Below are 16,433 nucleotides of genomic sequence, written 5' to 3' on the forward strand. Positions count from 1 at the left end.
TGAGAGATGCTTCTTGCTGCCCTTGAGATAGACCTCCATACTTAAACAAGACTCCAGTCTTCCTCTGCCTGTCCCATCTGCTCCCCCTTTCCTCCCACTCCAGCTGCCTGGAGCAGACTCCTTCCCACCTGGCTAATTGTTACTCATCTTTCAGGGCTCAGCTTGAATGTCATCATCTAGAAGATGGCTTCCCTGACCTTTACCCTTTCCTATAAATCAGATTGAATTAGGTCTTCCCCCACCTCCATTCCCATTATTCTTTTTCAGCATCCTCTTTCCCCCATCATTGTCATTTGCCACAATTTGTAATTGTATATCTATTTGTGAGCTTATTTATTTAGCCTGTCTGCACTGGTACCACTTCTTGGTCCCCATCCTGGACGCAGGATCCATGGACCACGTCCATCTTGTTAGCCTGGCATGTCCTGCACAAAGCACCAAGCCAGGATCAGAGCCAGCATCCACAGGATGGATGACTAGATGGGAGGCAAAGGACTTCTGTCCCCACCAATGCCCAGTGTTGTCTTTAGCACCCACGACTTGCCTCATGAAGGTCGAATCATTTCAACTCATTTTTGTTCAGCTGTTGTTTGTAGAAGGTCACTTTGCCATCAGAAATGACCTGTTTTAAATGGCCTTGGAAGGGTGTGCAGAACCCAGTCAAGGGTCGTAGACATACTGAATCTCCCCTGCAGAGGGTGCTTTGCAAGGGTGGCTCTGCTAATGCAGGGTATTGAGGGCAAAAGCAGAAAAGAAAACAGTTTGGCCAGAAGGAGCCTAAATGATCGGTCATGTGAAAAAGACAAACATGTGTGTTCATCAACAAATACCTCGGGGTGGTCTTCATGGTACAACCGAGGCAGCAGTCTCACCATGATGCACAGGACCCCGGGGTGCATGATCACAGCATCCCCTTCATCCATCCTGCAGAGAGAGGGGGCACAGGGTATCAGATTTCAGTTTTCCCGTGTATTTTGCTATTCACAAGCCTTTCTGAATTTTTCTAAGACAGGCCATAATACGCATCCTCAGTCTACCACCAATTATCTATATGACTTTGAAATAATTAATCTGAGCTTCATTTTCCCCAACTGTACAGTGAAACTCACAAAGTAGAGCATCTCTGTCCTCAGAGAGACATAGAATAATGCTTTCGTGCACCGGGACAGTGGCTGGCTCACAGGTGATACTCAACGCAAGTTAGTTGCCTGTCCTTTCCCCTTCTCGCCAGGCATGTAGGAGATGGAGTTGCTCTCATTTTATGTAAAACACACACGTACAAGGTCTCTGGACCCCTTCAAGATGGTGTAAGCATGCTCTACTCTGTCCTACCTACTGGAGGCAACTCAAAACTCACATAAGACACATGAGCAGCTCTCTGGTGACTCTGAAAAATAAATGGTAGCAGACAGGGAAACCAAGCTCAAAGCACCATGCAACTGGCATTGAATTTCCTGGGGCTCCTCCCTCCAGCATTCCTTGGTATGGGCTCATAGGGAGACTGAAAACAGAAATGGGCACCGCATGCAGACAAGGACAGAGCACCAAGAAAAGGTCTCTGTTTCTGGTGTAAGGAACAGGAATGGAGGCTACTGCAGATCATAGAATATGGAGGCGAACCTCTGAGATTTTCTTTGTTGGGTTTCTTCATTCTTTCTCAGCCAGCCTCCAGACAACCCCACAGCAATAGCAGTGGCTGGGAAGGTGCCTGAAATTCTGGGGGAAGACAATCCTCTCTAACCAAAATAACTATGGTTCCAAGAATATAGGCAAAATCCCCATTGCTCTTGTCTTTTTCCTTTCCTGCTTGGCCCCAGAAACAAATGCAGTGGTGTGAAGTATGTGAAAAGACAGTGAAATCAAAGCTTCAGCTTAACATAGAGAAGAAGGAAGAGGCCCCTGGGAACCATAAAGTGTTGGGGAGATGATAAAGAGGAGGAGACTTAAGAAAATCAGATGATGTATCAACCTCCGGATTCAACTCTGAGCTGTGCATGTGTAGATCTGACCCTAAACCACATTCCAAAGGCTTTGAGAACTGAACTCAGGGGTAAACTACCACCTTATACTGGCTACTTCATGGGGAAAATAGAGGGTAGATAAATCACACTGCCAAGTCTGTGAAACCAAACTAATACTGGAAACATTGTCCACAGAGGGTAAGTCAGAACTTGCAGACTGAACCTAACCCGGCTGATTGCCTGCTCAAACAAAATAATCAACATTCTCCAGAAGATGTGAACAGAAGCTAGAGTTCATAACATTCAAAATGTCCCAGTCACAATCTGAAATTACTTAGCATCGAACAAACCAGAGAAATCTCAATATCTCACACAGAAAAGATAATCAATAGATGGTAAGCTTGAGATGTCATAGATGTTGGAATTATCAGGCAAAACTTTAAGTCAGCTGTTAGTAACCACACTGTAAGGTGAATACTGTTGAAATGAATGAAAACCTAGAAAGGCTCAGTAAAGAAATTGAAGGAATAAAAAAGAGCCAAAGGGAAACGTAAGAACTGGAAATACAATAATGAATTTAAAAACCTCACTAAACAAGAACAATAAAAGAATAAGAGGAAAGAGATAAGAGCCCATGAGTTTAAGGACAGATCAATTGAAATTGCCCAATATGAACGACAAAAAAGAAAAAGATTTTTTTTTAATGTAAGAAAGCCTCAAAGTCACATGAAATAATACAGAAGGATCTAACAACTTGTTGCAGGAGTTCCAGAAGAATAGGAAAAGAGTGTAGTGGGAAAAAAATGTTGAAGAAAGTTCTAGCCATTGTTTCTTTAAAGCTAGTGAGATACATACCCTTAAAGATTTAAGAAGCTTAACAAAATCTACAAAGCAATCTGTGCCCAGGAACATCACAGTCAAACTACTAAACTCTAAAGACAATTTAAAAAAAAATCTTGAACGCAGCCAGAGAAAAAAATCACATTATATACAGGGAACAACAACTTGAATGACTGTGGATTTTCTCATGAGAAATCAGAAACTAAAGGAACAGTTAACTTTAAAGTGTTGAAAAGAAATACACATAATTCCATATCCAGGAAAATATCTTTCAGAAATAAAGGCAAAAGAAATATGTTCCCAGATGAAGGAAAACAAAGAGAATTTCTTGTCATGAGATTTTCTCAAAAAATCATTCTGAAAGAAGTTTTTCAGATGGGAGGGAAATAATAACAGAAAGAAACTTCGTATTTCAGGAATGAAGAAAGACCATGAGAAATGGTAAATAATTGGATAACCTTAGTAGAGTATATTTTCTCAGGGTGCCTGGGTAGCTCAGTCGGTTAAGCATCCGACTCTTAACTTTGGCTCAGGTTACAATCCCAAGGTCGTGGGATCAAGCCCCACTTTGGGGCCTGTGCTGACAGAGTAGTGCCTCCTTTGCATTTTCTTTCCCTCTCCCTCTGCCCCTCCCCATCTTGTGTGCACTCTTTCTCTTCCTTTCAAAATACATAAATAAGCACTTTAATAGACTACATTTTTCTTAAGTTCTTAAGATATGTATGATTGTTGAAAGAAAAATATTATTAGATGTAATGCTATGAACATTACAACAAAAATTGCAGAGAGTAAAGGAACCTACATAGAGGTAAGCTTTCTGCATTCCATTTGAAGTAGCAAAATATTAATTCTAAGTAGGATGTTAAGTATGTACATTGCAATTCTTACAAACACTAAAGAAAGAAAACAAAGAGAGAGAGTCAAAAATACCATAGATAAATTTAAACTGAATACTAAGATATATTCAAATAATCCACAAAAAGTTAGGGAAAGAGAAACAGAGGAACACAAAAGGGGGAACAAGGAGAAAACAAATAATAAAATGGTAGACCTAAGTCCAAACACATCAAAAATTACATTAAATAAAAATTGTCTATATACACCAATTAATAGACATATATTGTCAGAATGGGCAAAAACCCCAAACTATATTCCATCTACAAGAAACCCACTTGAAATATAATAATATTGATAGGTTAGAAGTAAAATGTTAGAAAAAATTTAAACCATGATAACACTGATCGAAAGAAAGCTGGTGTGGCTACTAATCCTAGAGAAAGCAAGCTTCAAAGCAAGGAAAATTACCAGGAATAAACAGGTTATGTTGGACAATCATTAAAGGTGGCATAGCACACAAAATGTGTAGGCACTTCACAACAGAGCATCAAAAGTCATAAAGAAAAACTAGTAGAAGTAGAAGGACAAATGGACAAATCTACAGTTATAGCTGGAGACTTCAACACTCTTCTTTCAGTAATTGATAGGAAAAGTAGACAGAAAATAATCAAAAGTATAGAACTGAACAACACTATCAACCAACCAATGTGATTGACTTAGGGAACACTGCACTCAACAACTTCAGAATACACCCTCTTTTCACATTCTGTGGACACTTTGTCAAAATAGACTGTAGTCTAGGTCATAAAAGAAACCTTATCAAATAAATAAAATCATACAAAATATGTTCTCTGATCATGATAGAATTAAATTAAAAATGAATAATAGAAAGACAAATGAAAATTTTCCATGTACTTGGGAATTAACATATTTCTTTTTTTTTTTTTAATGTTTTATTTATTTTTAGGAGAGAGAAAAAGAGACAGCGTGAGCAGGGGAGGGTCAGAGAGAGACGGAGTCACAGACTGAAACAGGCTCCAGGCTCTGAACTGGCAGTCAGCACAGAACCCGACGTGGGGCTCGAACCCACGATCCGTGAGATCATGACCCAAGCGAAAGTCAGACGCTTAACCGACTAAGCCACCCAGGCGCCCCTAAACAACATATTTCTTATTAGTTGTGATAAAAATACAAATGACATAAAACTTACTATATTAACCATTTTCTTTTTTTAAATTTTTTATTAATGTCTTTTATTTATTTCTGACAGAGAGAGAGACAGCATGAGCAGGGGAGGGTCAGAGAGAGAGGGAGACACAGAATCTGAAACAGGGTCCAGACTCTAGCTGTCAGCACAGAGCCGGAAACGGGACTCGAACCCACGAACCGTGAGATCATGGCCTGAGCCAAAGTCAGATGCTCAACAGACTGAGCCACCCAGGCACCCCTATCTTAACCATTTTCAAGCGAACAGTTCAGTGGCATTCAGCACATTCATATTGTAAACAACGTAGTTCTAAATAGTTTACGGGTTAAAGACAAAATTTCAAGAAAAGTTTTAAAATATTTTGAACTTAGGTGCCTAAGTGGCTCCATTGGTTAAGCACCAGACTTCAGCTCAGGTCATCATCTCATGGTCATGAGATAGAGCTCTGCATCAGGCTCCACACTGAGAGTGGAGCTTGCTTAAGATTCTCTCTCTACATTCCTCTGCCTCTCTCTCTCTCTCTCTCAGAAAATAAATAAATAAATAAATAAATAAATAAATAAATAAATAAATAAATTTTAAAAATAAAAAAACATGATCATACACAGAAAAAAGCATTTGAAAAATTTGACATTTGTTCATGATAAAAGTCATCAGTAAACTAGAAATAGAAGGAATCATCCATAACCTGATAATAGACACCTAAAAGAAAGAAGAAAAGAAAAGAAACCCAGAGCTGATATAATATTTGATGGCAAATGATTGACTGAAGACTTTCTCCCCAAGACTAAACAAATCAAGGATGTCTGCGCTCACTAGCCCTATGCAATATCATGTTGGAACAATAGATTGGAAAGGAAGACATAAAACCTCACTATTCACAGACAACATGATTGTCTACACAGAAAATCTGAAGCAATCTATTTTAAAAAAATACTCTTAGAACTAATAAGTGAATTTAGCAAGGTCTCAGGGTACACAGTTACATGTAAAAATTAATCATATTCCTATATATTAGAAGTAAACAACTGAAAAACAAAACTTTAAAAATATCATTTAAAATAAAGTTCAAAAAATGAATAAATACTTAGGTATAACTCTTTTTCTTAAGTGTGCTGGAGAGCTCTTTCTGCCTACGGGTCCTGTCCCTGTGCTTTAATAAAATCACCTTTTTGCACCAAAGACATCTTCAAGAATTCTTTCTTGAGGGTCGGCTCCGGACACCACAAACCCCACCATCACCCCAAAAATCTCATCAATGTGGACCACAGTGGCCAAAGAGCACCAGGAAGGCTCTAATTATGTAAGTACAAATAACCGAGTTTAGGTGAACTTTCTGAATTTATCCCATAAAGTCATATTCAGAACATGAAGTACTGGAAAAGGAGGGGCCAACATGGCGGAGAAGTCGGGGATCCCAAGTTCCCTCCTCTCTCCAACAAAGCAGTGTTGAAGCTAAAGGACTTTGAACTTCAAGAGTCCTGGAGACAAAGAGGCAGTCGCTTCCGGGACAACCCATAGGTTCGAGATAGCGACCTGGGAGAGAGAAAATGAACTGAGGGGAGGGATCTCCTTCTGTGGAGAGACAACGGGAAGAGAAAGAGTGGCTGGGGAATCAGAGGATTGTATCTGGACAAGAGAAAAACCTCAGACCGGGATAGAGAAAGCTCCAATCTCTAACTGCCAGGCTTTCTCTGGCCTGGGGCTGGCTGCCCAGATGGCGCACCTGGGGAGGCGAGGAGCCAGAGCCAGGCTGGATGGCTAGGTCAGGGGCGCAGCCCGCAGCAGGAGACAGCAATGCCCTCCCTGGAGAGCTGCGGGGCGGGACACAGCCTGCCAGCGCCCGCCTGCCAGAGGCCACATATCGGGTGGCGCCGAGCGGTACTTTCCCGGTACCAGGGCGCGCAGAGCAAGAGTTTAAATCCCAACCAAGCGCCAGGGCACCGGAGTCTGCGGAGCGAGACAAACCGCCTCGTTTGCACCTGCAGCAAAGTGAGGACGGCTTGATTAGAGTGGTTTGGGATACCTGGTTCGTGGAGGAGACACTGGGGTGTCGCCATTTTCCTCCCCATCACCAAGAAGGTGGGGCTTCAAGGATCAGACAGCCGGACCCACAGTGGAGGCGGGTGCCTACACCAAGCCACGCCCCTCGGTGCCTGGTAATTGCGCATCTACCAGAGCAGGATTGACACTGAGGAACCAGAGGGCCCCTCTCCCAGACCAGCACTGTTGCACTGCCTAGTTTACTTCTCGGACAATTCTTATATAGATATGGTTTCCTTCCTTTTCTCCTTACCTCCCCCTTCCTCTAGTCTGGGTACTCTGGCTGTTGTTTTGTTTAAGCAGACATGTTTAATCCATTCTCTTGATACATGTTCCCCGCCTCCTTCTTTATTTTCCTTTCTCTCTCTGTGTGTAGTAAGCCGTAGAGTATCTCTGTCTGATTTTTATTTTTTCTTTTTCCTCGCCCCTGTCATTTCTCTCTTTATATGGGATAAGGCCTCATCCATCAGCACCACCTCCACCCTGTTGTTTACTTGTAGCTAGTATTTCTGGTTTTTTGTTTTTGGTGTGTGTGTGTGTGTGTGTGTGTGTGTTTGCGTGTTTTTGTTTTCTGCTTGCTTTTTGTTTGTTTGTTCATTTTCCTTTCCAGGGGTACTTCAAAGAACAAATCAAAGCACACCTAGTGGAGGGTTCAAAATGTCACTACAATTAGGGAGATAAAGTAACCAAAGTCATGACAACAGAGAGCAAGTAACACTCTCCAAAAACACCTCCTGAAGGGCAAGACCCCGGACAATGTATGACCCCTCCTTAGTATAGTAGTGCTTGCAGGTGCAGAGCACATAACAAGCTTTTAAAACGCATAACACACAGAAAACTAGCCAAAAGATTGAAATTGAAGAATTCTCAGAAGAAATTTCAGGAAGAAATGACAGCCAAAGAATTGCTCAAAACAGATATAAACAATATAATTGAACAAGAATTTAGAATAATAGTCATACGATTAATCACTGAACTTGAAAAAAAACATAGAAGACAGCAGATCTCTTATTGCTGCAGAGATCAAGGAACTGAAACATAGTCATGATGAATTTTTAAAAAGCTGTAAATGAAGTGCAAAATAAACTAGAGGTGGTGACAGTGAGGATTGAAAAGGCAGAGGGGAGAGTAGGTGAAACAGAAGATAAAATTATGGAAAAAGATGAAGCAGAGAAAAAGAGAGAGAAAAAGTTCTGGATCACAAAGGGAGAATTAGAGAACTACATCATTCAATGAAATGAAACAATACCCATATCATAGGAGTTCCACAGAAAAAGAGGCCTATCTTTTCTGTGAAAAGAGAACAAATCATAGCTGAGAACTTCCCCAATCTGGGGAAAGAAACAGACATTGAAATGCAAGAAACAGAGAACTCCATTCAGACATAACTTGAATCGATCTTCTGCATGACATATCACAGTGAAACTGGCAAAATAACAAAGATAAAGAAAGAATTCTGAAAGCAGCTAGGGATAAACAGGCCTTAGCATACAAAGGTAAACACATCAGGGTAGTAGCAGACCTATCTATTGAAACTTGGCAGGCCAGAAAGGAAAGGCAGGAAATCTTCAATATGATGAACAGGAAAAATATACAGCCAAGAATCCTTTATCCAGCAAGCCTTTTGTTCAAAATAAAAGAAGAGATAAAAGTTTTCTCAAACAAACAAAAACCGAAGGAATTCATCATCACTAAACCAGCCCTACAAGAGATCCTAAAGGGGACTCTGTGAGTGAAATGCTGCAAGGACCACAAAGGACCAGAAACATCACTAAAAGCATGAAACCTACAGATAACACAATGACTCTAAACCCATATCTTTCAATAATAACACTGAAAGTAAATGGACTAAATGCTCCAATCAAAAGACATAGGGTATCAGAATGGATAAAAATCAAGACTCATCTATTTGCTGTCTACAAGAGACCCATTTTATTTTATTTTTTTTTTTTACAAATAGTTTATTGTCAAATTAGTTTCCACATAACACTCAGTGCTTATCCCCACAAGTGTCCTCCTCCATGCCCATCCCCCCCACCCCCCCCACATCCATCAGTCCTCAGTTTTTGTCAGCATTCAAGAGTACAAGAGACCCATTTTAGACCTGAGGACACTTTCAGATTGAAAGTGAGGGGATGCAAGGGATACAGGAGTGCTGATGCATAGGGGCACATGTACCCCAATGTTTATAGCAGCACTCTCCACAATAGCCAAAACATGGAAAGAGCCTAAGTGTCCATCAACGGACGAATGGATCAAGAAGATGTGGTTTATCTATACTATGGAATACTACATGGCAATGAGAAAAAATGAAGTCTGGCCATGTGTAGCAACATGGATGGAACTTGAGGGTGTTATGCTGAGCGAAATAAGTCAGGCAGTTCTGGACAGATACCATATGTTTGCACGTATAGGAGGATTAGGAGGAACTTAACAGAGGACCATGGGGGAGAAGGGGGAAAATAGTGGAGGAGAGGGAGGGAGGCAAACCATGAGAGATTCTTGAATGCTGAGAACAAACTGAGGGCAGATGGGGTGGCGGAGAGGGGAAGGGAGGTGATGGGCATGGAGGAGGGCACTTGTTGGGATGAGCACTGGGTGTTATATGGAAACCAACTTAACAATAAACTATTTAAGAAAAAAAATGAAAGTGAGGGGATGGAGAACTATCTATCATGCTACTGGAAGTAAGAAAAAATGCTGAAGTAGCCATACTTAATCAGACAAACTAGACTTTAAATTAAAGGCTATAACAAGAGATAAAGAAGGACACAATATAATAATTACAGGGTCTGTCTATCAGGAAGAGTTAACAATTATAAATGTCTATGCACCAAATGCAGAAGCACCCAAATATATGAAACAATTAATCACAAACATAAGCAACCTTCTTAGTAAGAATATGATAACTGCAGGAGACTTTAATATTTCACTTATAGCAATGGACAGACCATCTAGACAGAAAATCAATAAACAGTGGCCCTGAATGATACATTGGACCATATGGACTTGACAGATATAATTAGAACTTTTCATCCTAAAGCAGCAGAATATACATTCTTCTCTAGTGCACATGGTACATTCTCCAAGATAGATCACATACTGGGTCACAAAACAGCTCTCAATAAATACAAAAGAATTGAAATCATACCGTGCACACTTTCAGATCACAATGCCAAGAAACTTGAAATCAACCACAGGAGAAAGTTTGGAAAACCTCCAAATGCATAGAGGTTAAAGAAAAGAATGAATGGGTCAACCAGGCAACTAAAGAAGAAATTTAAAAATATATGTAAACCAATGAAAATGAAAACACAACAATCCAAACTCTTTGGGATGCAGCAAAGGCAGTCCTAAGAGGAAAATACATTGCAATCCAGGCCTATATCAAGAAATAAGAAAAATCCCAAATATAAAATCTAACAGCGCACCTAAAGTAACTAGAAGCATAACAACAAAGAAACCCCAAGCCCAGCAGAAGAAGAGAAATAATAAAGATCAGGGCATAAATAAACAATATAGAATCCAAAAATAACAACACCACCAACAACAACAACAGTATAACAGATCAATGAAACTAAGAGTTGGCTTTTTGAAAACAAATAAAAATAAACAAAATCGACAAACCCCTAGCCAGACTTCTCAAAAACAAAAGAGAGAGGACCCAAATAGATAAAATCACAAAAGAAAATGGATTTATCACAACCAATCCCTCAGAAATTCAACCAAATATCAGGGAATACTATGAAAAACTATATGCCAACAAACAGGACAACCTGGGAGAAATGGACAAGTTCCTAGACACCCACACACTCCCAAAACTCTAATGGGAAGAAATAGAAAATTTGAACAGACCCATAACTAGCAAAGAAATTGAATCAGCTATCAAAAATCTCCCAACAAATAAGAGTCCTGGACCAGATGGCTTCCCTGGGGAATTCTCCCAGACATTTAAAGCAGAGTTAATACCTATCCTTCTCAAGCTCTTCCAAAAAAAAAAAATAGAAGTGAAAGGAAAATTTTCAGACTCATTCTATGAAGCCAGCATTATCTTGATTCCCAAACCAGACAGAGACCCCCCACAAAAGGAGAACTACAGGCCAATATCCCTGATGAACATGGAGGCAAAAATTCTCAACAAGATACTACCAAATCGAATTCAACAGCATACAAAAAGAATTATTCACCACGATCAAGTGGGATTCATTCCTGGGCTACAGGGCTGGTTCAATATTCAGAAATCAATCAAGGTGATAAATCTCATTAATAAAACAAAAGATAAGAACTATACAATCCTGTCAATAGATACAGAAGAAGCATTTGACAAAACACAACATCATTTCTTAATAAAAATTTGTATGGAACCACAAAAGACCCTGAATAGCCAAAGTAATATTGAAGAAGAAAACCAAAGAGGAGGCATCACCATCCCAGACTTTAGCCTCTACTACAAAGCTGTAATCATCAAGACAGTATGGTATTGGCACAAAAACAGACACATAGACCAATGGAATAGAATAGAGAACCCAGAACTGGACCCACAAGTGTATGGCCAACTAATATTTGACAAAGCAGGAAAGAGCATCCTATGGAAAAAAGTCTCTTTAACAAATGGTGCTGGGAGAATTGGACAGCAACATGCAGAAGAATCAAACTAGACCACTTTCTTACACCATAGACAAAAATAAACTCAAAATGGATGAAAGACCTGAATGTGAAACAAGAAACCATCAAAACCTTGGAGGAGAAAGCAGCCAACAACCTCTTTGACCTCAGCTGCAGCAATTTCCTACTTGACACTTCTCCAAAGGCAAGGGAATTAAAAGCAGTGTTTTTTTTTATATAATTTTATTTATTTCTAGGAGAGAGAGAGAGAGAGACAGTGCGAGCAGGGGAGGGTCAGAGAGAGAGGGAGTCACAGACTGAAACAGGCTCCAGGCTCTGAGCTGGCAGTCAGCACAGAGCCCGATGCGNTCCCTGCAACCAATTCAGCCTTATTTTGGGTTAAACCTCTTATTGTTATGAAAAGAAGGGAAAAATACAGGAAAACATTTTTTTAGTTATTTTTTAAAAGACTTTATTTTTTTAATGTTTTATTTATTTCTAGGAGAAATAGAGAGACAGCGTTAGCAGGGGAGGGTCAGAGAGAGAGGGAGTCACAGACTGAAACAGGCTCCAGGCTCTGAGCTGGCAGTCAGCACAGAGCCCGATGCGGGGCTCGAACCCACGAACCGCGAGATCATGACCTAAGCGAAAGTCGGACGCTTAACCGACTAAGCCACCCAGGCGCCCCTAAAAGCAGTTTTGAAAAGGAAGAATATATATATTCTATAATGTGAGTCCTCCAAATTAGCTGGTTTTATAACTTATTACACAGCTACGGTGATCAAGACAGTATTAATAAAGAGCTAGACACACAGATCAATGGAACAGAACAGAGTCCAGAAAAAGACCTACATAAATATGGCCAATTGATTTTTCACAAAGGTACAAAGATAATTCAATGGAAAAGGATAATATTTTCAATAAATGGCATAGGAGGAATTAAATATCCAAATGCAAAATAATAATAATTATAATAATAATAACAATAATAAATCTCATCTTAAACTTCACACCCTGGAGTTGAAGAAAGTCAAAATGGATCAGAGAAAACACAGGAGAAAATCTTTGTGGCCTTGAGCTTGGCAAAGATTTCTTAGATGTGATATGAAAAGCCCAATAAAAGAAAAACATTAATAAATTGTACTGCATCAAAATCAAATATTTGCAGTCTGTGAAAGTCACTTTCACAATGAAAAGACAAGCCTCAGACCGGGAGGAAGTCCTTGCAGCCATACAATGGAGTACTACTCCGCAATAAGAATGCATGAACAACTCACGCAAAAATTGGACAGATCTCAAAGACCTTATGCTGAACGGAAGAGGCTAGCCTCAAGAGTACATATTGTATACCTGCATTTATACGGTTTAACGGAAAAGAAAAAAACTATCGGGATACATCAGTGGTTACTAGGGGTTAGGGATTTACTATCAAGGGGAAACATTCAGGAACTATTTGAGGTGACATGACTGTTCTGTATCCCGATTGTGGTGGCAGTCACATGGCTCTAAATTAAGTGAACAAGGACCCATAGAACTTTACAGAAAAGAAAAGGACTTTTACCGTACATAAATTCAAAAAGTAATAAGAAAAATGAAAACAAATATGCAAAAAAAAAAAAAAAACCCACAAATCAAATCTCAAGTTGCAAAGACCTGTTTGTCTTTTTATTTGTTTAAATTTTTTTAATGTTTCTTTATTTTTGAGACAGACAGAGCATGAGTGAAGGAAGGGACAGAGAGAGAAGGAGACACAGAATCCAAAGCAGGCTCCAGGCTCTGAGATGTCAGCACAGAACCTGACGTGGAGCTTATATCCACAAACCATGAGATCACGAGCTGAGCTTAAGTATTATGCTAAACAGACTGGGCCATGCACGCGCCCCACAAACACCTGATTTTCAAACACTGTGCCCAGAGTGCTACTCTCACAACCTGTAGCCACATCGTCCTTGGCACCGCCAGCCTAAAAAGAATGGCTCAGGTGCCAGAAGTGCATCTCACCTTGGTGTATATTTCCTCAACTCAACGGAACAAATTTATTGACCTAACCAGGCACTATTCACGCACTCTGGTTACATCTATAAATAAACTAAACTAAAGCCCACGCCCAGGATGTGAGGAAAGTAGTGTAGATAACAAAAGTCAACTTAAGAAATATGTAAATTATAAATGATAAAAGTTATTATTATTATATAATACATACTACATTTTTACAACACAGTATAATATATTACCATGAATAAGTAAATTATACATTATGAAGGAAGATAAGTGCCACTGTGAGAAAAGATTAGAGCAGAGAAAGAGTGAATGGTGCTGGGGTGGAGGAAGGAAGAAATTTGCAATTTTAATTTGGGTGGCAGAGTTGGACTCCTTGAGAAGGGTCACCTGGGCAGACTTGAAGGAGGCGATGCAGATATCCTGGGGAAAAGCTTTTCAAGCAAAGGGAACAGCCAGCAAAAGGCCTTAAGGTGGGAATATGTCCGGCATGTTCAGGGAACAGCAAGGAATCCTATATTATTGCCTTGATACCAAAGTTACACAAAGAAAAAAAAAACTACAAACAAGATCCTTAATGAATATACATGGAAAAACCCCAACAACATACTAGTAAACCAACTCCAACAGCATATTTAAAGGATTGTACACTATGATCAAGTGGAGATTATCTCAGGAATGCAGGGTGTGAGTTATTCAGTATGAGAAAATCAGTCAATATAATGCACCACATTAGCAGACAAGGGGGGAGAAAGCCAAACGATTGCCTCAGGTGATGCAGAAAAACATTTGACAATATCCAGCACCCTTTCATGATAAAAACACTCAGAAAACTAAGAATTGATTAAAAAAAACTTCCTCAATATGATAAAAGGCTTTTATGAAAAGCCTACAGCTAACATACTCAAAGGTAAAAGCTGGTCCTCAAATTCATATGGAATTGCAAGGAACTGTACATAGCCACAATAATATTTAAAAAGAACAAAATTGGACTGCTCACATGTCTGGAGATCAAAACTTGCTACAATGCTATAATAATCAAAACAGTGTGGTACTAGCTTGACACACAGTCCAATGGAATAGAATTGAGTCTTCAGCAAGGAGGCTAAGACGATTCATTGGAGAAAGAAGAGAATCATCAGCACGTGGTCCCAAGAGAAATGGATAGCCACATGCAAAAGAATGAAGATGAACCATGCCCTCATATCATATAATGGATTAATGACCTAAATATAAGAGCTAAAATTATAAAACTTTTTGGGGAAAACATAGAAGTAAAACTTCATGAGTTTGGATTTGGCAATGGATTCTTACATGTAACACCAAGATCATAAGCAACAAAAGAAAAAAAAAGATGACACATTTCATTGAAATTAAAAGTTTTTGTGTCTAAAAGCACATTAAGAAGAGAACAACCTACAGAATGGGAGAAAATATTTGCAAATCATGTAACTGATAAGGGTCTATTATCCATAAAATACAAAGAACTTATACAACTAAACAACAAAAAGAGAAACAATCCAATTTAAAAATGAGCAAAGGACTTGAATAGATATTACTCCAAATAAGATTTACAAACGGCTAGCGAGCACAGGAAGATGTTCAACCTCATTAGCCATCAGGGAAGTGCAAATCAAAACCACAATGAGATACCACTCACATTCACTAGGATGGCTGTAATTTTTTTTAATGGAAGATAAGTACTGGTAAGCCCTTGGGAGAAATTGGAAGCTTCATACATTGCTGGTTAGAATATAAATTTTGTTCAGCTACCATAAGACTGTTTGGTGGTTCCTCAAAAAATTAAACATAGAATTATCACTTGATCCAGCAATTCCACTTCTCTATATTTACACAAAACAATTGCAAAGAGTCAAATAAATACGTGTATGTGTGTGTGTGTGTGTGTGTGTGTGTGTGTGTGTTCACAGCAGCACTATTTAGAGTAGCCAAAAGGTGGAAACAAGCCAAATGTCCATCAGCAGATGAATGGATAAACAAATCCTAGTGTATACATACAGTGGGATGATACTCACCCATAACAAAGGAATGAAGTACTGATATATGTGTGTTACAATGGGGATGAAACTTGAAAACATGTTAAGTGAAGGAAGCCAGACAGAAAAGACTACCTGTTGTATGATTCTATTTATATGAAATATCCAAATTGGTAAATCCAAAGAGACAGAAAAATTGGCTGTTGCACGGGGCTTGGCTGAAGGAATGGGAATGTATACAGGGTTTTCCTTTTAGAGTAATAAAAATATTTTGGAACTAGATAGAGGTAGTGTTTGCACAACATCATGAAGGTACTAAATACCACTGAGTTGTCTGCTTTAAAATTGTTATCTGGGGGCATCTAGATGGTTCAGTCAGTTAAGTATTCAACTCTTGATCTTGGCTCAGGTCATTATCTAGCAGTTGGTGAGTTCAAACCCCACATCAGGCTCTGCACTGATGGCGAGGAGTGTGCTTGGTGTTCTGTGTCTTCTTCTCTCTGTCCCTCCCCCGCTTGTGCATTCTCTCCCTTTCTCTCTCTCAAAAGAAATAAATACACTTAAAATTATATAAAATAAAATTATTAAGTTTAAGGTATGTGAATTTACCTTAATAAAAAAGTTAGGTGTTTAACAAATGCTTTTAAGGAAAAGATGCCTCGCACCCAGAGCAGATGTTCTCAAGGTTTAATGTGCTTAAAAATAACAAGAAGAGATTTTTTTTTTTTAAATCCCTGAACTCCCAACCCAGTGACTGTGATTCAGGAAATCTGGTTTATGAGACTGTATTTTAGCATGTTCACGACTGATTCTGATGTGGGAAAGTAGGCTATAGAGGCCACGTTGTGAGAAGCATTGCTCTGAGGTATGGATCCCAAGAGCAGGAATAAGAGGTGAGGGTTTGAATCCCAGGGAGGCAGACGCTGGCACCACATATGACCTAGT

General features: G+C 39.4%; 1 protein-coding gene across 6 annotated transcripts in view; it reads right to left on the reverse strand.

The window, feature by feature from the left end:
* WDFY4 (WDFY family member 4) overlaps positions 1-16,433 on the reverse strand; it is a 292,803-nt gene that overhangs the window by 216,703 nt on the left and 59,667 nt on the right. For all 6 annotated transcript variants that reach the window (XM_039233715.1, XM_039233714.1, XM_039233716.1 and 3 more), the window contains one exon: positions 831-924. In XM_039233715.1, coding sequence (XP_039089646.1) covers positions 831-924 — 94 coding nt within the window. The remainder of the gene's footprint in view (positions 1-830; positions 925-16,433) is intronic.

This window comes from Hyaena hyaena, unplaced genomic scaffold, assembly GCF_003009895.1.
Source record: "Hyaena hyaena isolate Hyena2069 unplaced genomic scaffold, ASM300989v1 scaffold_78, whole genome shotgun sequence".
NCBI lineage: Eukaryota > Metazoa > Chordata > Mammalia > Carnivora > Hyaenidae > Hyaena > Hyaena hyaena.